The sequence below is a fragment of the Herpailurus yagouaroundi genome, unplaced genomic scaffold, assembly GCF_014898765.1.
Source record: "Herpailurus yagouaroundi ecotype Mexico unplaced genomic scaffold, PumYag 29, whole genome shotgun sequence".
Taxonomy (NCBI): domain Eukaryota; kingdom Metazoa; phylum Chordata; class Mammalia; order Carnivora; family Felidae; genus Herpailurus; species Herpailurus yagouaroundi.
In genome coordinates this window covers 107295448-107319432 of record NW_024412377.1, presented here as the reverse complement: position 1 = coordinate 107319432, position 23985 = coordinate 107295448, and the positions used below count along the sequence as shown (strand labels likewise).

Sequence of the window (23985 nt, the reverse complement as noted above, 5' to 3'; positions counted from 1 at the left end):
TTCATATAGCATGACTGAGACCCTTTCTTTTCAAATTAGGTTATAAACTTAAAAAATATATATATATAGCCTCCTTTTTTTTAGTGAAAAAAAAATTTAAGTGTGAAAGTATAGAATTCAACAAACCTGATTTGGTAGTTCATATGAAAAAGAGGTATGGGTTTAGCGACTCAACATTCAACACACACTAACAAGCATGACAAAGATGGCCACTAAAAATGACCATTAAGGGGCACCTGGGTGGCTCAGTCAGTTGAGCATCCAACTTAAGCTCAGGTCACAATCTCATGGTTTGTTGAGTTCAAGCCCCACATCAGGCTCGCTCCTGTCAGCATGAAGTCTGCTTTGAATCCTCTGGTTCCTTCTCCCTGCCCCTCCCCCGCTTGCATTCTCTCAAAAATAAATATTTTTTTAAATGACCATTAAAATAAGAGATATAGAATATATCACTTTCAAACAATTAGAAAAAATGAAGTAAAAATAAATCATTACAATAAAAGGCAAAAAAGAAAAAAAAGAAGGGGAGAGAGAAGCCAGAACATATCATAGCATAAGAACAACTCAAACTTGGGGCGCCTGGGTGGCTCAATCGGTTAAGCAGCGGACTTCGGCTCAGGTTATGATCTCGCGGTCCATGAGTTCAAGCCCCGCGTCGGGCTCTGTGCTGACAGCTCAGAGCCTGGAGCCTGTTTCAGATTCTGTGTCTCCCTCTCTCTGACCCTCCCCTGTTCATGCTCTGTCTCTCCCTGTCTCAAAAATAAATAAAACATTAAAAAAATTAAAAAAAAAAAAAAACTCAATCAAACTTAAAAGCAATTACAAAGTAAACTAGATAAAAATCAGTTTCTCAAACTGTATACATATCAACTAAAACATAATCACATACATATTAAAGGGACAGAAAAAGGCAACTGGGCCAACTGAAAACCAAGCAAAAAAAAGGTGATGTAGAAACCCTAATATCAGAAATGAAACAAAAAGTATTATTAAGGATAAAGAGAGTCATTATTACTGATGAATCCTGTTAGTTTAATTTTATGGAAAACATTGATATGGCTCAGAAATCAAACTTGTAAGAAAAGTTTCACTCTCACAGAGGATGGGTGGCATGGGGTAGTTAGAATAAAAATGGGAATGAGACTTCAAAAAGGGTGAAAAAGAAAACCTTCAAATGGAGTAAAACAGAAACAAATAATGCTGTGTATCAACAAGAGTTCAAGTGAATTTCAAGTACAGTATTCTGAGTATATATTTTTAATGAGGTGGATTCTAAGGAGAAAAAATTTTGCAAAGAAACTGAAGTTTACTTAGTAGGCTTACTAGTGGTAGAATATTGATATCAGACTATCAACTGAAGAATATTGAAGGGTAGAGCTAATGAGTAAATATACTGGTGGTATTAGAAAGCAGCGTTTTTCATTCTGGAAGAACAGAAATCCATATAAAAGGGGAAGGGTAAGAGAGATTTCTGTGAAGATATCTGTATAAACCAATGCCTTTTTAAAAATTCTAATTCCTAGATCTGTTTACTGAAGAAGCACTAACACTTCTTCAGTAGCAATGATCATATCTTGCAACCAGATCCTGGTTTCTGAATTCTATTCTCCACTAATAAGAACAGGAGCTACCTGTAGAAATAGCTGGGCTCAGGTCCAGGGCAGAGAAAACACAAGGCAATGTGGAATACCTTGATGTCTCAGAAAGTAAGAAAGTATCCAAAAACAAAGTTCTATAGAAGGACACATAGCAAGTTTAAAGGGGCTCCCACCAGCTAAATATGGAATAATAGAAGTGCCAAATATAATGATTATGGTCATTTATTATAACATATTAAATAGGGTTTTAAAAATTCATGAGTCCATAATGATACTCAAAAAAGTTGGGGGAAGGAGAAGGAGGAGGAAAGAAAAAATGAGGGAATGGAAAGAAGCTCTTCTCCACAGAAATACGTGAGGAAATATATGTAAATGAAATGATAAAATCAGAAAATCATCATTCTGTAGCAATCAGCATTTTACTAAGTCAAGGAAATATCATGAATGGATGGTAAAACATTGAGTAAAAGATTATTGGGGAATGGATATTCACATGATCTGACCCTACAGATAATTTTTAATTAGAAAAGGAATAATAAGAGAGATATGGTGGTTACCACCCTAAGATATCAAATTTACAATCACCATTAATGGATAGCTTGAAATTATGTGCCTCCTACCATAGTGCAATAAATGGTACACTTTTATTTATGTTATTATTTTTGTAGGCTTCACACCAAACTTTAACCTCAAATTAATCATGAGGAAGCAGTCACACAAATCAAGAATATGGCACATTCTATAAAATCACTCGCCTGAACTCTTTAAATATGTCTGTCATTAAAAATAAATAAATAAATAAATAAATAAATACATACATACATACATACAGTAATATTTTCTAGATTAAAGCAGATGAAAGTAACATAGCAAAATGCAATACACAGTGATTGGATTCTGGATGAAAAGACATAGGTACAGAAGGTATTTTGGGGACAAATGGAGAAATTTCAATATTAATGCCATTTTCTTGCATGTGATGGGAATGATAGTTATGAAGAGTATATCCTTATTCTTAAGAGATATAATTGAAGTATTGGGGACCACCAAGAAAATTTTATACACAGGTATACACACACACACACACACACACACACACACACACTCATAAAAAGACAGAAAGAGAGGGGCGCCTGGGTGGCGCAGTCGGTTAAGCGTCCGACTTCAGCCAGGTCACGATCTCAAGGTCCGTGAGTTCGAGCCCTGCGTCAGGCTCTGGGCTGATGGCTCGGAGCCTGGAGCCTGTTTCCGATTCTGTGTCTCCCTCTCTCTCTGCCCCTCCCCCGTTCATGCTCTGTCTCTGTCTGTCCCATAAATAAATAAAAACATTGAAAAAAAAATAAAAAAAAAAAGACAGAGAGACAAAAAAAATGGCAAATGTTAGCTATTTCTGATTCTAAGGTAAGTATATATGGATGTTCATGTATTACTCTTTCAATAAGTTGAAATAGGTTTTAAATAGCTTTAAATTTATTTTCCTAAATACACATACATTCCATAATAAACTTATGAAATTATAGATAATATATAATTTATGATTACATATATTAAAACATGCTGACATATGACTGCTTCATGATCAGCAGTCTTCAAGTAAAAGCAATTCTCCCTTCTAAAATTCACTTTATCAATTCAACTCAAACTTTCATTGAAAACTATAATATGCTAAACCCTGAACTCCAAACCAAATACACAGTGATGAAGAGGATATAATTCTGCCCTCCAATCTTTCACTGCCTTAATAGGGAATAAGACATGTAAATAAATAAGTAAATAGTATGATAATTTCAGCAATGGAATCAAAGGAGGTATCAACAAAGTATCGGAGGAAGAGGCAACATGAGAAAAGTCTGGTTAACCTTCTGCAGAGGTGTCTAACAGAACTTTCTGTGATAAAGAAGTTCTTCATTGGTGCTATCCTATACAGTAGTCCCTTCCCACATGTAACTAAAGAGCACTTGAAATATGGTAGTGCAAGTGAGGAACTGAATTTTTTATTTTGTTAAGTTGAACCTACATCTGAGCAGCCACATGTGGCTAGGAGCTACATTACTGATTAGCACCACTCCATAGGACATGGTTGGGGAAGGGCAGAAGGGCATGGACAGGAGGCTGGGAAGAGAAGAAATTTAAAAAGTCTTTCCAGGGGTGCTCAGGTGGTTTCATCGGTAGAACATCTGACTGTTGAGAGGCTACTTTTTAAAAAATGAATAAAAAATAAATGTAAAAAAATGTTTTAAAGTCTTTCCTAGGAAACTTTCTAGGCAGAGCACATAAAACCACGGAGGGATGTTGCAACATGTTACTCATAAGAAGTCAGCAAAAGCAAGAATTACATGATTAATTTCACATTTTAGAAAGACTCTTGTGGCAGAAGAATGGATTGCGGAGGGCAAGTAGAAACGTGAAGCCAAATGAAGGTACTACAGCACTAATTTAACAGATTTAAGAACCTAAGGGAATAGTGATGGAAATGGAGGAGGGAACAAATGGGCTACTAGGAGGTATATGGAAAAGGGAAACTGAGGAGAAGACACCCTGATCCCTGGCTTCAGATGCTGATAACAAGACAAGGAATAAAGCAAGGAGAATCACACCGAGAAAGAAGAGTGGGCAGAACATTAAGAGGGTGACCTGACACCTCTTTCAATCTTGACAGCTTTTGCTTTAGAACACAAACTGCAAGCTAGCATCTTTCAAAAGAGGATGCAGGCACCTGAACCTCTGAGGCCAGGAAAGGGAAGAGAAGTCAGGCTGCATTCCACTCCAATCTTCTGTGAGATAAAGCCAAACATGCCAATGTCTGAACTGAATATCAGTGTGGCCGGCTCTCACTGCCCCAGCTGTCTGGTTATCAGGGCATAACTAATGAAATTCCAACAGAAGAATACAGTCAGAGTCACCATGTTTGGAGACTCCCTCGCTTTCTTTACCTTGTTAGAGAAAGACCATGAATACAATCTGTGTTCTATTTTTAGAGAAAATAAGGCAGAAAAATAAATCACAGATGCCTTACATCTCCCATACCATACGTCATGCATAAATAAGTTATAGCAAAAACCTCTTTCTACAGCTAGGAATGACACTGTTTTTGAAAGAAACAAATACTGAAAGCCTAGAGCTATGCTAGTTCCTTTACATACATTATTACTCTTCAGCTACCCTATGATGTGGTTAGTATCACCTCTATTTTACAAGTGAGGAAACTGAAGCTCAAAAAGCTTAAGTGGCTGCCCAAGATCACAGAGCTACTAAGTGGCTGACCTGAGATTCAATTCCAAGTTCAACAAACCAAGTCCAACTCCCAGGGAGCCTAATGACTACATGCTGCTTATGGAGGTGGAAGAAAACAGAGTGCCAAACAACGTGGTCTCCGTTTCAAGCTTTCTCGGAGCTCATGCTGTCTCTAGCATTCCTTGGTACCATGCCCTGATGATTCCTAATTGTGCCTTTTAAATTATGCTCTCCAACCTAAGACCCTTTCCCTGTCCTCTAATTTCTTTACGTCCATCAAATCTAGCTCCAACTCAAATTCCCCATCACCTGAGAGGTCTTCTGGACAAATTTTCTCCATCACGCCTGGTCTCTCTCCTGTACATCTTTAATTCCATTTATTGCCTCAGTCATTCAACCATCCCTCCATCCCAGAAGCATGAGACAAATATGGGTCAAATCAGCAATGAGGTTGTACAAAAGAAATAAAGAATACTGTTTAGGGACAGAAGACCCAGAAAACTGGCTTGTTTAATGTAAAATATCATTTCATATTATAGAGTACTTGGAAATGTTTTAGACCCATACTCAATCATTTGTTGTTTTCTGTATACAAGTGTACAGTCCTCTATGTATAGTCCTCCATGCAACCAAAAAAAAAAATTGGCTGAACTCCGTTGAGGCACAATGCTAGGTACTACTGGGGATACAAAAAAAAAAAAAAAAAAAAAGATCCAATCTCTGCCCTTCACCTGAAGAAAAAAGTATGTATATAACTATAAGATAAAACGTATGATAAACTGATACGTTACATATCACAGTCAATTCTAGGAGTATACAAAAAAGGCAAAAATAAATAATAGGTATTCAAGGGAAGACTCAGGTTTTCCTGGTACCCAGCCTGAGCCTAAAGCATCATTAACCTTTAAGATAGATATTAGAAAAGCAAGACTCAAGATTAAGAAATATGCCAACTGATTGTTTTTTAACAAATAAAAAAAATCACTTCTAGAGGTGCCTCGGTGGCTCAGGAGGTTAGGCGTCTGACTTCAGCTTAGGTCATGATCTCACAGTTCATGAGTTCAAGCCCCGTGTCAGGCTGTGTTGATAGCTTAGAGACTGGAGCCTGCATCAGATTCTGTGTCTCCCTCTCTCTCCCTCTCTGCCCGGTCCCACTTGTGCTTTGTCTCTGTCTCTCTCTCTCAAAAATAAACAAACATTAAAAAAAGTTAAAAAAAAAAAAAACCACTATGGTCTAAAAAATTTTTAAACCTTTTCTCAATATTTGTATTAAATGTACAAATAAAGTTTTCTAGTTATTTAATATTAAATTCCATGCTCTATTACTGAACTCCTCAGGAAAACAGATACCATTTAAATGAAAAAGATAAGCTTGATTATTGATTTCAATTTAACCATAATTAAATGAAAAGCAAGCACAGGTATTATCAATAATCTCTTCAAATCCAGTACTAGCAAACATAAGATTATTAATGAACGCAATCTCATTTGAAATAAATGATTTATTTAGGATCCAATTTACTATATTCATAGTCAAAAGTGTATGGCTTACTGTGTTCTATAAACAAGCAATTTTCTGATAACATCTATAGCTGGTCATAACATTTAGTGACACTTCATTAAATACTTTTGTTTCAAATATTTAATATGCTAAAACATATATTTACCTGATGACAGGAATAAAAAACATAAAACCATAGCTTGAGGAATTCATTTTCTACAATTATTCAGATTTTTTATTTTTTGGGGCTAGATTATTAAAACATATTAATAAAGGGATTTTTTTGGTAAAGATAATATAGTTGGATTTCTAGTATGTACAACTAAATTTGTTATGGATCCAACAGCTATAAATTTTGTGCAAAACAAAAAGCTAAAAGCAGCCCAGGTGACCATAAACAGGAAAACAGCTTAGCAAATTGTGGTTCACTCAAACAATAGAGTACTACTGAGTAATTAAAAATAAGAACCATTGAGGGGCACCTGGGTGGCTCAGTCGGTTGAATGTCTGACTTCAGCTCAGGACATAATCTCACAGTTCATGAGTTCAAGCCCCACATCAGACTCGCTTCAGATGCTCTGTCAGCCCCTCTCTCTCTGCCCCTCCCCAACTTGTACATGTTCTTTCTCTCTTTTTCTCTCTCTCAAAAATAAATAAACATTAAAAAAAAAAAAAGAACCACTAAGAGAAGCAAGAACATGGTAAAGCTTGAAACCATTAACTTGAATAAAAACAGTCTCACTCAAAAAAGTACATGTGGTATGATTCCTTTTATGTGGAATTCTAAAAGAAACAAATCTTACCTCTAGTGGGAAAAAGAAAACAATGGTTGCCTCTGATGTTTTAGGCAACTGACTCTGAAGGAGCATAAAGAATTTTCGGTATCTTGATAGGGGGTTTTGTGTTGTGCAAGTATATGTATTTGTCTCTTAGTTCTATCATTCTATTAATGATATTGCATGATAAAGTAGTTAGGAGGAAAATGTACTAATGGCTGCAATTTACCTTGAAATTCATCAAAAGTAACATGAACTAATAAACAGAGGGAGCACAAATAGCTGAATAAAAATGTAATTGAGCAAATATACTGAAATATTAAAGGCAATATCTTGATATGGATGGATATAAGCGTACTTACTGCAAACTTCTTTCAACTTCCAAGTATTTCATAAAAATGTAAGAAACCCCCCAAAAAGAAAATAAATGACACTAGATTATTCAAAACAACACCTATCAGACTAACATCATTTCCTTTTCATTTTAACAGGCTTACTACCAGACTCTATTAAATCAGAGAAAGACAATTGACAACGTATTTGGACTCCCAATAAATTTGGATCTCTCTTCATATTCTGATCAAAACAAAAAAACCCAGTGTGCATAAATAATAATATTGAATAATAACATTATAATATAGAATTAATTATATAGTATATATTTAATATAATATATAACTAATATTTATATTATGAGTAGACAGTATTATTATGCAATAATAACACTGTTGTGCACAACACTCTTTACTAGAAAGCTTCCTAGCACTTCATGTGTATTAACTATTTGATCTCTACAACAATCCTATGAGGTAAATACTATTAGCCAAATTTTACTAATGGGGAAACTAAAGTATACCTGTGTTAGGTAATCTGCTCAAGGTCACACACCTAGTAAGGGCCAGAGCCAGAAATTAGAATCCAAAGAGGCTGGGTCAGAACCCCTGCTCTTAACCACTTCCCTATGATTGTTCCCCTAGTTGACTTCATAACTGACAGAATATAACATGTGGCGTTCTTAAGTTTGTGAATGACATGAAACTTGGAGCAAAAAGTAAACACATTACTTTACAAATTACCCGAAAAGATTAAGGGTCATACACATGAGAGACTTTAACAAGATAAAATTCTACAGGGATAAAATAGAAGATCCTGAATTTTGGAAGAGACACAACTAAACCTCCAGTGACAGCACTGGTACACAGCAAGTGTTTGGCAAGAACCTGTCAAATGAAAATATGACTGAATGACAGAATAAAGAGAATGTGTGAAAAAAAAGACACTTCAATAAACCAGAAACAAAATATTAATTCAATAAATAATGCTGTAAAACGCTAACATATATAATTATGCTATCTAGAAGTAGGTTAAATGAGAGCCCTAGAAGACTACTGTGGTCAGACCAATTCCGGAAATGCTGTATGAATTTCTGGGAACTACAGAGTAACAGATACAGGTAAACTGGAACAAGTTTAGAGCAAAAGTGCAGAACTTTAAGCTATATTATCTAAGGTGTGATTGAAAAAATTGCAAATATACAATGTGGAGAAAAGAACTCAAATGAACATGGTAGCAATCTTCAAAATGTAAGGTACTATTATGAAAAAGAAGGATCATAATTATTCTGTAACTGCCCTTAAGAATAAAAATTAAAACTGCCAACTGAGATTAGCTACAAGGGCTTCAGGAAAACAAGTTCAGTGTCAACATAAGGAAGACTATTCCAACAGACAGAACCACGAAAGAAAATGCAGAGGAGGGGCGCCTGGGTGGCTCAGTCAGTTAAGGTCAGGTCATGATCTCGCAGTTTGTGGGCTCCAGCCCCGCATAGGGCTCTGTGTTAACAGCTCATAGCCTGCAGCCTGCTTCAGACTCTGTGTCTCCCTCTCTCTCTGCCCCTCCCCCACTCACTTGTATGCTCTCTCTCTCTCTCTCTGTCTCTCAAAAATAAATAAACATTAAAAAAAAAATGTTTTTTCTTAATAAAAGAAAATGCAGGGGAGAAGGGGTCATCTCAGAAGGGTATGAATACCCTAAATAGCACAAGGATAACTCAATGAAAGATTAGACCAAATTAAAGATCTCTTCCAAATCTAAGAATTTACTATGTAACAAAAGGTAATTTTTATAGATTTCAGCCCTAAAAGGTTTCAAATTGGTTAAAATAGATACCATTCACCAAAGCAGACTTGCAATGACAAAATTTAAATGTGAAGGAAAGAGAAGTTATTTGTCAGGTCTGCAAATAGGAAAGGCTTTAAGACTAAAAACACTGGACACTCTCAAACAGGGTTGCTTGTTGGGGTGGTGGATGGGAGGATGAGCTAAATGGGTGATGGACATTAAGGAGGGCACTTCTTGGGTTGAGCACTGGGTATTGTATGTAAGTGATGAATCACTGGGTTCTACTCCTGAAACCAATACTACACTGTATGTTAACTAACTTGAGTTTAAATAAATAAATAAGACTGGGGCGCCTGGGTGGCTCAGTCGGTTAAGTGTCCGACTTCGGCTCAGGTCATGCTCTTGTGGTCTGTGAGTTCGAGCCCCGCACCGGGCTCTGTGCTGACAGCTCAGAGCCTGGAGCCTGTTTCAGATTCTGTGTCTCCCTCTCTCTCTGACTCTCCCCCGTTCATGCTCTGTCTCTCTCTGTCTCAAAAATAAATAAATAAATAAATAAATAAATAAATAAATAAATAAATAAGACTTAAAAACACTGGAATAAAATTCCAAAGAAAGGAAAAAAAAAAAACAAAAAAAAACAAGGAAAGACAAACTTGTCTACACAAATATTTAAAACCTTTACATATGAAAAACATTAAAAGGCAAACAGTAAGCTATGCAATTAGGACAAATGGATTATATATTTAATATACAGCTATGCTGTACAGGAGAGTAGACATAAGCTACATGTGGCTACTGAAATTTAAATTAATTTAAATTGATTTTCAATCAATTAAACAATAAAAATTTACTTTCTCATTTGCACTAGACATGTCAAGTGGTCAAAAGCCACTCTGGCTAGTGGCGACTGTAATGAACAAAGCAGATACAGAACATTTCCATCACTGCAAAAAGTACTACTGGAACTTTAATATTTAAGATAGATTAGTTCAGGGAATTCATTACACAGTTGATGCAAGAGCTAAGATGCCAGGCAGGGGCATCTTGTTGTGTAGCAATCCAGAGATGAGGAACAGCAGGAGCCATTACCATCCCTAAGATAGAGGACAGAGTGCAGAGTCCAAAAGCCAACATCGCCTGGCAAAAGCTGTGACCATAGCAGGTGTCTTGGGTGGGAGCTGGAGACAAGGATGAGAAGCAGCCCCTGCTGGATAAATACCCTGATGTAAAAAGAGGGGAAGAAACACCCCGCCTTCTCCCCTCCTCTGCCCTCCAATCTCCTGCCAGCACCTCCTGTGACTGAACCCAGACAAAACTCAGGTGACAAAGGGCCCTGGGAAATGTAGTCTATAAGGGTTGGACCCTTTGTTTAAAAAGGGCAGAACAGGGAAAGAAAGAAGTATGAGGTCAAACAAGCTAAGACCGGGCACAGGTACAAAGAGATAATTGTAAGAAAACAAACAAACACAAATGGCCAACATGTGAAAAATGTCCAACCTTACCAGTAGTTAAATATAAATTAGAACAATTACTATTAAAATAAAATTAATATTAAATTAATAATAAATAATGAAAACTCAAGTACGTAGTGCTGATAAGGATGTGGTAAAAACAGATGCACTCATACACTTCCAAGGAAGGAAATAAATTTTCAAAATTTTTCAAAGAAGTTCGAACAATTTTGTAATCAGCATCGACAAATTTTCAATGTTTACACAGTTAAATCAATTGAATGCAGTTCCAAGGATAAACCCAAAGTCCAGAAAATCTGAATTTCAGAAAATAATTTGAGAAACAAAGATGTTCATTCCAACTTCATCATATTGAAAAAAAAAGGAACAATCTGCCAGTACCTTTATATAAAGTACATTTAAAAAAACAATAAAATAAGTTAAGGTACATTTATACGTTTATTAAAAAATAACTAGTGCTTGTTTGCCAGCCACAATGATAGGTGCTGGAAATATAAAAAAGATTAAGAGGTAATAACAGACTAATGTGTATCCATTTAAAGAATGTTTATGAAGAGTTTCAACAAAATAAGGACATGTTTATGATATGCCTACTGAATAACAACGAATCTAAAACCGATGACACATCAAACAAAATATGCCAAAGGTTAGTTAATAAGAGTGACTACCTCTGAGTGTTAATTTTATGGGTTACTTTTCCTTCTTTCTACCTTCCTGAACTTTCAAATTTTTCAAAATAAATCTTACAAAATAAATTTATTTCAAAATAAATTTTCAGTGCTATTAATACAAATTACAATTGAAGAACTATAAACCTGCCACAACAGTGCCAGTTTACCTGTTGCAATAATAAACTGCATTATTTGGATCCAGTTCTATGGCCTGTGTGTAACAATCCACGGCAGCAGCATAATTTTCTTCTTTCATGTGGTTATTGCCTAAAATAATCAATATGTACAATAAGTATAACATACACACAGAAAAAAGCCTGAAAGATACATTTTAATCATAGAAACTACAACAAAATGAAGGTCAGCAATGTGATTTTTCTTTTTTTTAATTTTTTAAGTAAACTCTACCCCCAATATGGGGCTTGAATTCACCACCTCGAGATCAAGAGTCGCATGCTCCACAAATTGAGTGAGCCAGGCACCCCGCCAACAGGATTTTTCATCAGCAGTAGAGCTAAATTTTATATTTTACTATACAGTTGACACTCCTTAGCCATCAGTGTGTTCAAGTGATTTTTAACAACGTGAAGTCTTAAAGCAAGTAAAGCTTGTATACCTTATTAAATCCAGGCTTCATAAGTGAGTAAATGCAACAATTATGAGTATCCCATGGCAAAATTTAATCTCTTCTCACCTTCCTTATATTCATCTCCTGCCTTCCTTTTAGAGCTGCTCCCCCATTCCAGATGCAGTCCCTTTCCCCATCATCATCTCATTATCCACTCCTTCCCTTGTCAAAACATACACCTGCTATGTGTCAGTTAAGCATGTGACACTCGATTTAGGCTAAGGTCATGATCCCAGGGATCATGGGATTGAGGCCCATATCATGCTCCAGGCTGACAGTGTGCAGTGAAATAAATTCTCTCTCTCCCTCTTTCTCTCCCCCTCCCCCCACTCTCTTAAAATAAATAAACAAAAAACAAAACAATACAAAAAACCCTACTGAAGGGGCACCTGGGTGGCTCAGTCGGTTAAGCATCCGACTTCAACTCAGGTCACGATCTTGCGGTCTGTGAGTTCAAGCCCTGTGTTGGGCTCTGGGCTGATGGCTCAGAGCCTGGAGCCTGCTTCGGATTCCGTGTCTCCCTCTCTCTCTGCCCCTCCCCCGTTCATGCTCTGTCTCTCTCTGTCTCAAAAATAAAATTTAAAAAAATGTTTAAAAAAAAAAAAAACCCTACTGAATAGCCAAAATCTCAGAATTCTGCTATGTGGGTAAGCCAGTAAAATTAATCATGTTAATATGCTATCGGAAGATCATATTTTTTTGTGCTATCCATTCCAGAGACAGATTTCTTAAAGGGGACTGTTGGACATTAATTTCTAGAAAGAATTTCAGATACCATGGCTAGCCCACAGGGTGCTAATTTTCAGGAAGTCATCTACAGATACATCTGGTAATAATTTAGCTAGGTTAAGAACTAGCCAGCAAAATAAGGAATTTCCTGTTGGCTATCTTTTGTATTCCATTAAAGGGAAAAATGTGTCCTGCTCACTGATAAGAACCACGGTTCAAAACTGAAATTTTAAAACACTGGGATTAAGAGGAAGAATTTACATCACAAAAGCCTCTGTTACTCCTCCCAACTTTCTCTAAACCAGAAGCTCTCCTATTAGTTTTGTCTTTTAATACATCATTAGCTACTTAACAGGAGTAGGAGAGTATAACTTTGCAGGGAACAAGAACAGCAAGATTAAAGGAAAGGCAGATAGACAAAAGCATATAAAAGGATGCAAAAGTTACTGCAAATTAAGAATCAAAAATGAAGGGTGACTGGGTGGCTCAGTTGGTTAAGTGTCAGACTCTTGATCTCAGCTCTGGTCATGATCTCAGTTCTGGGTTCGAACTCCCAGGTAGAGCTCTGCACTGACAGTGGGGAGCCTGCTTGGGATTCTCTCTCTCCCTCTTTCTGCCCTTCCCCTGCTCATTCTCTCTCTCTCAGAAAAAGTAAATAAACACGAAAAAAAAAAAAAAACAGACCTTCATCCTGGTTTAAAAAAAAAAAAAGAATCAGAAATGAATATAAAGAGTAACCTAATTAGTACACAGTTTCTTTTGAGGTGATAAAAAATGTTCCATAACTGTGGTAATGGCTGCACAACTCTGAATATTCTTCAAAACCAGTGAATTTATACACTTAAAATTTTTGTTTCTAATGTTTATTTTTGAGAGAGAGAGAGACAGAGACAGAGTCTGAGTAGGGGAGGGGCAGAGAGACAGAGAGACACAGAATCTGAAGCAGGCTCTGTTTCAGATGGCTCTGAGCCATCAGCACAGAGCCTGATGCAGGGATAGAACTTATCAGCCATGAGATCATGACCTGAAGTCAGATGCTTAACCAACTGAGCCAGCCATCCAGGCGCCCCTGAATTTATACACTTTAAAGGAGTAAATTTTATTTACAATAAAGTTGTTTTTACAATAAATAAAAAACTAATTTAGACCCGCACCCCCAAAATGTAATGAATATAAAGCCTCTAAGGAAGCTAAGAGGATTACATAGTTTTTATGATAGAGCAAGAAATTAACTACATGAGCCTAAGTACTGAAATACATTTGCTTAATCCATGTAAAAGATTTAAATTTTCTGGGTTATGTGGATTTTCCTGTTGCTATGGGCCTTTTTGTCTCGGGGTTCTTAGGGAGCCCTCTTGCTCAACTATAGACCCTAAGAGTTAAAACCAGAAAATGAAAAGACTACTTAACTCATGCTCTAACTAAAATCCATTGTTCTTATTTCTTATCACACTTTCTTGAGGCAATGATGAAGGTGTTGTGCAATGACCAGAACATTCCAACTGCTAGACTAGAAAAGCCCTGATAGCAAGGTAATGCCTAGAATACCATGCCCCTCAGATCCCTTTCCCTACCCTTTATACGTGCTGAAAACATACTGATCCCCAGCTGTGATCATGCACTGCCTCCAGGCTCTCTAGCACGTACCCCCTGAACCTCTGCCAGTAAAACTCTAGGTGTCCATCTTGTGGGAGGAGAGGTGGGCATGTGTAAAGATGGAGCCTGCCTCCTCCCCTGGCTGCTGGCACCCAAAGTGAATTTCTCCTTTCTCTTTTCCAAACCCTCCTCTCTTGAGTTACTGGTTACTCTTGCAAGAAGTTTAGGACTTTATCTGAGTTTGTTCAGCAACAGTGTTGGCAAACCCAGCCAGGAGCTGTGCTTCTGACTGTGCAGCCCCCTTGAGATTCCAGGGGACAGAGCGGCTGGCCCTGCAGTGCAAGAGCTCACCTGTTCCTTTCCTGAGTGAGCAGCTGTGACAGATCGTTTGATAGTTGAGTGGTATTATAATAATAATAATTATTATTATTATTAAAATCTATTGTATGTATTTTCTTATAAACCACCATATCAAAAGTCTACATACTACATTGTATATACACTATGCATATGTACACTAGATGTATATATATATTTACATATATTTACGATAACCCTTAAGTCACAAAATATCCAATATGCAAATATTTGGGACACAAATGAAGAAATTTGTAAAGATAAATATAACCCAACATTGTATAGCACTTTATACTTATGGGGTACTCTCCTGTAAAACTGTCTCCTTTAATTATCAAGACATCCTATAAGAGGCACCTGGGTGGCTCAGTCAGTTAAGCATCTGACTTCAGTTCAGGTCATGATCTCATAGTTCATGGGATGGAGACCCACATCAGGCTCTGTGCTGACAGCTCAGAGCCTGGAGTCTGCTTCGGATTCTGTGTCTCCCTCTCTTTCTGCCCCTCCCCTACTTGCTCTCTCTTTCTCTCTCTCTCTCTCTCAAAAATAAATATTAAAAAGAAAAGACAACCTACAAGATATGTACATATTTTTCTGATGTGTCAGGGAATCACAGAAAAGAAACCATCTTGGTTTTGTCTCAACTTACTGCAACTCTTTACAAATGAAGCACACAAAAATATTTGAAAGACACCTCTAGGAAGGTACTACCTGGCTAGAAGACTTGATTAACACAGACAAGTGTCACAGGCAGCCTGGAAAAACCTTATGCTTGACAAACTGCAGTGGCCATTAGTGCTCACATGAATAAAAACCTGTATAAAATAACAATTGCTTTAACTTTGTGTGTAACATGTCTCAGATGTGATAGGTTTTAGTAAAATGAAAGAATAAAAGCTTTGAGGGGTGCCCAGGTGGCTCAGTCGATTGAGTGTCCAACTCTTGATTCTGGCTCAGGTCATGATCCCAGGGTTGTGGGGTCGAGCCCGGCTTCAGGCTCTGCGCTGAGCCTGGAGCCTAGTTGAGATTCTCTCTCTCTCTCTCTCTCTCTCTCTCTCTCTCTCTCTCTCTTCCCCATTCCCACCTGTTGCGCATGTGCATGCTCTCTCTTTCTCTCTCTCTCTAATATTAAAAAAAGAAATAAAAAGAATAAAACCTTTTGTGGTTAAAGGGGAAAGTAGTAAGTAATTCAGTTACCCATGCTGGAGCATTAAATGAGACTCAGCCTGCATATTCTCTTAATCCTCATCTTACCAACATTCATTATATCAAAGCAAACTCTGCAGGGAATGCAATCTCCCCATGTTCTGCATGCAGAGGGAGTAAACATGAGGGCCAAAAATAAAATTTCAATTTGCCATTTATTCAATATCATTACTAGAGCTAAACCAAGGGAGCTTAAAAAGCAAGCGTTAATGGAAAATACACAGCATCACTAAGGATTTCACACAACTACAAAACTCAGAGTGGGGGGAAAAAACATCAGGTTAAATTGTTTCAACTAGAAACTAAATATATGAAAAATGCATTTCTATCCAGATAGTTTAAATCCAAATTCTTTGGGGAGTACTCTTAATTCAAATGACAACAAGGATCTAGTTTTTACTTAATTTTGCATGTAATTTATGAAAGTCATACTATTCTAAAATTTAAAGCCACTATAGTAGTATTAATTCTTAAAGTAAGAAATTAAAAATTGAAATCAGTCTATTTGTTGGATATACAGAACTTTATAATGTAATCCCATGAAGATAATCACATAATAGTAAAAATATAGACAAAGATATTAAGACAATGTCATCAATGGGGCGCCTGGGTGGCTCAGTCAGCTGGGTGGCTGACTTTGGTTTAGGTCATGATCTCAAAGCTCGTGAGTTCGAGCCCTGCGTCTGGCTCGGTGTTGACAGCTCGGAGCCTGCTTTGGATTCTGGGTCTCCCTCTCTCTCTGTCCCTCTGCTGCTCATGCTCTGTCTCTCTCTCTCTCTTTCAAAAATAAATAAACATTAAAAAACAAAATTTAAAAAAAGACAATGTTTATCTAAGATTACAAAATTATCTGGCTAGGTAAGTAAATCATGGTCTAAAGTACTATGGAGCACTGTGCGGCCATTAAAAGCAGTGGCATATTAAAAAAAACAAGAGGGGCGCCTGGGTGGTGCAGTCGGTTGGGCGTCTGACTTCAGCCAGGTCACGATCTCGCGGTCCGGGAGTTCGAGCCCCGCGTCAGGCTCTGGGCTGATGGCTCAGAGCCTGGAGCCTGTTTCCGATTCTGTGTCTCCCTCTCTCTCTCTGCCCCTCCCCCGTTCATGCTCTGTCTCTCTCTGTCCCAAAAATAAATAAACGTTGAAAAAAAAATTAAAAAAAAAAAAAAAGAAATAGCCACCAAAAGAATAATATCTTTAAAAATAATAATAACAAAATAAAAATAAAAAATAAAAAAAAAAACAACAGTGATATACATGTATGTTTAAAATAAAAATTTGATAGAGAGGATAAGACCCAAGGAATAGGAAGAGTATACTCTCTTTCATATCTACCTTTTAAGAAATCAAGTGATTGTGTTTGTTTTGTTTTGTTTTTAACTGCCTTCTTCAGTTTAAAGTCCAGGAAATGGTTTCTGAACCAATTATGTATAGCTTCTGAATGTGGCATATTCCCTGATAAATGTCTGCCTACAGGACAGGGAATTTTTTGGCTCTCATTCATTGCCAATACAAGACTCTTTCCGAGAGCTTCTTAGTACAAATCTTGTGTGCCTGACCTAACTCTCCTCTATAGCTTAACATAAATGACATGACAAAAAAATTAAATGCAGATCTTCAACACTGATTTATTATAACTAAAAATGCCTCAAGAGCCAGTATTGAAAAATGTAATTATGTAGTAGTCAAATGTGGTAATAAATACTTAAGTCAAGCGCCACATACATGTATTAACAAGTATCAAAGAACACAAAAACACTAAACATATACAAAAGTTAAAATAATACTGAAAATTATTTTCCTCTATGCAAGCATAAAAAAAAAAATTTGAAATCCCAAATTTCTCCTTTCCTCTCTGCAAGCATAAAGAAGAATTTGGAACCCCAGAGTACATGTAGCAAATGCAGTTAGAAGTAATCACCCCTTAAGTTACTTGTTTTGCAAGTTTTATTCACAGCAGATCTGCTCCTCTGGAAGCAAGGCATAACTACATTATTGTTCACAAGCCATTCCAGGTTTCTTCCATATCACATTCATTTCTGTTTCACAAATATCATGTGGACGTATGACAGTTCAGACTTGGCAGCGTAAATCAGATTCTCACCAACTGCCAGAGTCACTTTCTCCAGAGTTTCATGAAGTTTTACGAAATAGTAATTTCTCTATGAAATACTCACCTTCATCTTTTAATTGGTCAGCTTTTCCCACGTCTTCAGGCACTGAGTTTGAGAGAGGCAAAATATCATTCTGAAATTAAATAAAAATCAATGTACAGAGTTTCCATTTACCTGCATAAAAAAGTCATCCCACAGAACTATAAATAATAATAAATAAATTGTATTACAGTAAATCACCTATATTTACACAGGATGAAATCTGGCTGTAAATAATAGGGTTACATAGACATAGGGGGAAAGTCCTTCCACATATGTTTTTTAGAAAAATGAGTATGTAGAATTTTTCTAGAAGATAATGGGCTAATATGAATCAAATTTTTTACTTCCTTTTCCTACATCAAAAAAACCCTACTTCATGAACAATATAATCAGTATACAAAGAATAGGAAAAGAAAATATATTCAAGAGATTATTTATATTAATAAAAATCTTGAAGCATAATGTTTAATATCTAAAGAGATATCCTAAGTCAAATTCACAGTTTATAAAAAGAAGCATTAATAATGTAACACTATTATTTAAATATGTGCATACACACATATACGTGCACACAGGCTAAAACAACAAAGACAGGAAAGGTCTAACGAGAAAGGTTAAAAGTAATATTTGGAGGTAAAATTTTCAGTTTCTTCTTTATATCTTTCCTTGTTGACCAATTTTTTAAAAACAATGGACATATATTAATTTATCATTTAAAAAAGGCAATGTAAATTTCCTGTTTTCAGTAGCTACTATCATCCTCAAACCTCTTTTGCATTACTAATGTTCAAACCGAAGGGGCATTCAGAAATATCTTGAGTAGCAATTGGAACACAATGTATTTTTCCATTTCTGGAAGATCTTTAAAAAAAAAAATTTTTTTTTAATGTTTATTTATTTTTGAGAGAGAGAGAGAGTGCAAGCAGGGGAGGAGCACAGAGAGAGGGAGACAAAGAATCCAATCCAGGTTCCAGGCTCTGACCTGTCAGCACAGAGCGCAATGGGGGTTCAAACCCACAAAAGGTGAGTCATGACATGAGCTGAGGTCAGAGGCTTAAGTGACTGAGCCACCCATGCACCCCTTGAAAGATCTTTTTTTAACTTGCTTGAACTCACAGACCGCATAGGTACCACAGACCGCGAGATCATGACTTGATCCCCACATTTAGAATATATCCACCATTTATTTACTTTGAGAAAGACAGAGACAGCATGAGTGGGGAAGGGCAGAGAGAGGGGGAGAGAGAGAATCCCAAGCAGGCTCCGCACTGTCAGTGCAGAGCCCATGTGGGGCTCAAACCCATGAATCCATGAGATCATGACCTGAGCCAAAACCAAGAGTTGGATGCTTAATTGACTGAGCCACCCAGGCGTCCTTCACCATTATCTCTGTCTTGACCAAAGTTTCAATAAACTTGATACCTCTAACTTTGGAAATATACTTCGCTAATTGCACACAAATATTCACAAGTACAAAATCATAAAGTATGTGAGTTGTTCTTATTTTTTTTAATCTTTCTATACTAATCAGTTTTTCTAAACATAAAATATTGGAATAAAAATGTATAGAATACAAATAGGAATCCTTATAACTAGAGGTCACTACTTACAACTGGCTACAGTCTCCTAGGATGTAAGTGTAGTTCAAGGACACATTATTGCCCTGCAGTACCTACTTTCAGGGTTTCTTCTATTTCACATCTTCTAATAATCCTGGGAAGTTAAGGGGAGGAGGGAGGGGAGTGACTTTTTGAGTCAGAAGAATGGCATATTGAGAAATGGACTCTAATCCATTCTGTCTTCTAAATTCTTCGGAATTATTTTAATGAAATTGCCACAGTTGTATAACTTTGAAAACTAATTCTCATATTCATTAAATGCATTTGAGCAGGCCATGATGTGGGCATGAGTGTTACCTGCCTTATATAAAAGGAATGAATCCATTTAGTATATAAACTTAATTGAGGGAAAAAACAAAAGAGAAAGACCAGTATCCTAAAACTAAAATGACAAAAATAACAACCATGGACACTTGGTGAGACAAATAACTTCAATTTTTTTAAGTTTTTATTTTAATTCCAATTAGTTAACATACAATATTATATTAATTTCAGGTGTACAATGGAGTGATTCAACAGCTGTATCCATCACCAGGTGACCATCACAGCAAGTGGACTCCTAATTTCCATTACCTATTTCCCCCATCTCCCCACGTACCTCCCCTCTGGTAGCCATCGGTTTGTTCTCTATAATTAAGAGTCTGTTTCTGAGTTTGTCTCTGTCTCCCTTTTTTATTTTCCCATGTTTGCTTGTTTTTGAAATTCCACATGAGTGAAATCATATGGGATTTGTCTTTCTCTGACTGACTTATCCGACTTACATTATACTCTAGCTTTGTCTACGTTTTTGCAAATGGCAAGATTTCATTCTTTTTTATTGCTGAAAAGAGGCAAATAATTTCCTTAATTATAACAATCTGTATGCTGCTCTGGGCAGGTTTAGACTCTGTCTGCTGTACTCTGCTAACAAAGACATACGTAATGAAGTTGCTGCTGTTAAATAAGGCAAACAAAGGAGTGACATCACAAATAACACTATACAGATACACAATGAAGCCAGGTTTAAGAACTTATATTTTTGGGAATGCAAGCTGGTGCAGCAACTCTGGAAAACAGTATGGAGTTTCCTTAAAAAACTAAAAATAGAACTACCCTACGACCCAGCAATGGCACTACTAGGCATTTATCCACTGGATACATGTGTGCTGTTTCGAAGGGACACATGCACCCCCATGTTTATAGCAGCACTATCAACAATAGCCAAAGTATGGAAAGAGCCCAAATGTCCATTAATGGATGACTGGATAAAGAAAATTATATGTAAAAAAAAAAAAAAGAAATTATATTTTAAAAATAGCAAGTCAAAAATGCTTACAGTTAAACACAATCAGAGAGAAAAAGTAAGATGGGCGTCAAAAAAAAAAAAAAAAGATCCACTTAAACAGAGTGCAAAAGTCAATTTGAGCTTTCTGGGAGGTAAAGAAAAATTCTGATCTCTTTAGTACTAAGTCACCAGTGACAAGAGCTAAGGAGTGAGCACATCCAAGTGTTGTCTCCAGCAGAGGCCTCTTGGGCATCTAGGAGTTAAAGAAGGTTAGCTTCAGCCATGGGCATGTCCAGCCACTGAAATTGGGTTCCCTAAGGAGGCCAGAAACCCAGGCAATGAAAGAACCATAGCAACTGAAGTGAAGAAAAGGGGAATTCTCTGATGAGGAGCGCAGGGACACGTCACTATCTCCTTATATCTTTGTTATATAATTAGAATTCATCTGTGTGATAACTGCATTATTCTTTTTCCAAGAATAGAAAGAGAGAACAGTTTACTGCCAAACTGCCATCTTCATTGCAACTCTCAGAACCTCTTCTCACAAGTTCTAGAAACAGTCAATGTGGTATTCTCAGCAATGTCCCTGCCAGGCTTAAATATATACTACATGATTCAGCCTCTCTCCTGAGTGCCTCCTTCTGTACTGAAGCTTGAATACAGAACTAGAATAACAAAATGAGATCATGAGGCATCAAAATGTAACCAAAAAACACATGGGAGATCACCCTGGGGCCCTAAACTCAGTCACCTTAAAATTTTCAAATTTATGGTCATGTTCCCTGAAAAAGCCAGAAACCAGAGACGATGTAAACAGTTCTCAAGAGCAGACATCAGAAACTTGGTTTTCAGTGTTACGTTTGCACATTGAGCCTGAACCTTCCCTTGTTTTAAAGAGGCCTTACAATGGCCAATTTGATGAAATCTGCTTCAAAGTGATGATTCAATTCCTGATGAATCTATTTCTACATAGTTGCTGCGTAAGCAGGAAAATCTTGTTTTTATCTTTTATTCAATGCTTTAGGGGAATGTTAATACAGATGTCAGAAATCTAAAAATGCTCAGATAATATAAAGGACTTAAAAAGTACATCATTAAATATAAAAGAAGGTGAGAGAATGAGAATAGCTACTAATATGAAAATCTAAAAGCACATTAAAAGAGTTATATTTTAGTTCCCAAATCATATCCATGTGAACTATCTACCTTACACCTAGGGAGAAGTTAGGTACTTAAAGGCCTGGCCCATAAAATATTAAGAACTCAACATAATATTGTAGTCATACTTAAATCAGATACTAATAGAAAACAATGACAGCTTACCTTACAGAAGGAATTGCTGAACATTTCTGTCAAAGGCTGTGAAACTGCAAGATGAGTATCTTCTGGGCTGATTTTAAAAACTGTCTCCAAGCACTGAATTGCAACTTGAAATAAATTTGAATAGTGAAAAAGAAAATTAGCAACCTAAAAAAAGAAACAACCTCTTTTTTTCTGGTAGAAATCTGCACTCCGTGCAATCTGTGGTAATTCAGTATTTATGATCACAGAACATAAGGAAAACTAAATGGTTCAGCTACATAGAGACTTCTGTTTATAGATCAGCTGTTGAAGGAAGACAACTTGATTTCTTATTCCTCACTTAAAGAAAGATGTTACCTAGAATATAATTTCTCAATATATCTATTACATCATATTCTTGCTGAAGCCAGTCACTAACAGTAAGTAATTCCTCCCTGCCAATATCTATTATCCACCAATGTTCTAATGTTTTGAATAAAACAAACAAAAAAATCTTCTTTCTTTTATGTGAGAAACAGAATTCTCAACCTGACCAAAAACAGTAACAGAAACAGCACTAAATATTAATCCTGGTATATTTACTTAGATAGATAGGTTGGCTTTAAAAAATTCATTCATGCATACAAATTTACCCTAAGCACCTACTACATGCAAGATGGTAGAAATACAGCAGTTAATCTAAAGACAAAAATCACTATTCATGTGATGAAGCTTACATTTAATAGAAGGAGTCAGAGAAACACAAAAGTACACAGCATGTTAAATGGTGATAAGGTGTGTCATCTGCATTTGGTATATGACAAGATAACTGATATGGCCAGGGTATGGACAGGGTAGAAAGACATGATGGGAGATGATGCTAGAAAGCAAGTCTGTTATTGGATGACAAGGCACCTCACATAACATTCTTAAAGAATGTGCACTTCACTCTACGGGCAAATGGAGAGCCATTAAAGAACTCAGTGAAGGAGAATAACATAACTGGATTTGTGTTTAGAACTACAAGTCTGTGAATGGATAAAGAAGATGTGGTATATATATAAAATGGAGTATTACTTGGCAATCAAAAAGAATGAAATCTTGCCATTTGCAACTACGTGGATGGAACTAAAGGGTATTATGCTAAGTGACATTAGTCAGTCAGAGAAAGACACGTGTCATATGACTTCACTCATATGAGTACTTTAAGACACAGAACAGATGAACATAAGGGAAGGGAAGCAAAAATAATATAAAAAGGGGGGGGGACAAAACATAAGAGACTCTTAAATATGGAGAACAAACAGAGGGGTTGTGGGAGGGGGGATGGGCTAAATGGGCAAGGGGCATTAAGGAATCTACTGCTGAAATTATTGTTGCACTATCTGCTAACTAATTTGGATGTAAATTTAAAAAACAAAATTAATTTAAAAAAGAAAAAAAAAAAAAAAGAACTACAAGTCTGATAGGAATGCAGAGAATGAATTAGAATAAGACAAGCTGAAGGAGAAAATGGAAGCAGAAAACCAAGTGGGTTCTTACTTAAACGATCTAAACATAAGGAGTCCAAACCAGGGCAATCACAGGGAAGAAAGATAACCTGTCGTCTCTACAAGTACTCACTGAGGTGAATGGAGGCAGATTCTCATCTTGAGAATTCTCTCCTTTGACAAGGAATTCTCTCCTGGCTCCACAAGATGAGAATGTAGCCACAGTGGCCAGTGTACTTCCAAGCAGTATGGAATAGATTCACAAATATTTATGTATGACTTTCATTATTATT

The 23985-nt window shown here is 36.6% G+C and overlaps 1 protein-coding gene across 2 annotated transcripts in view; it reads right to left on the bottom strand.

Annotated features, from left to right (window-relative positions):
• Positions 1-23985, bottom strand: part of SGTB (small glutamine rich tetratricopeptide repeat co-chaperone beta) — a 48262-nt gene that overhangs the window by 14650 nt on the left and 9627 nt on the right. For both annotated transcript variants that reach the window (XM_040451992.1, XM_040451990.1), the window contains exons 3-5: positions 22245-22348; positions 18060-18129; positions 11538-11637 (exon numbers count right to left, since the gene is read on the bottom strand). In XM_040451992.1, the coding sequence (XP_040307926.1) occupies positions 11538-11637; positions 18060-18129; positions 22245-22348 (274 nt within the window). The remainder of the gene's footprint in view (positions 1-11537; positions 11638-18059; positions 18130-22244; positions 22349-23985) is intronic.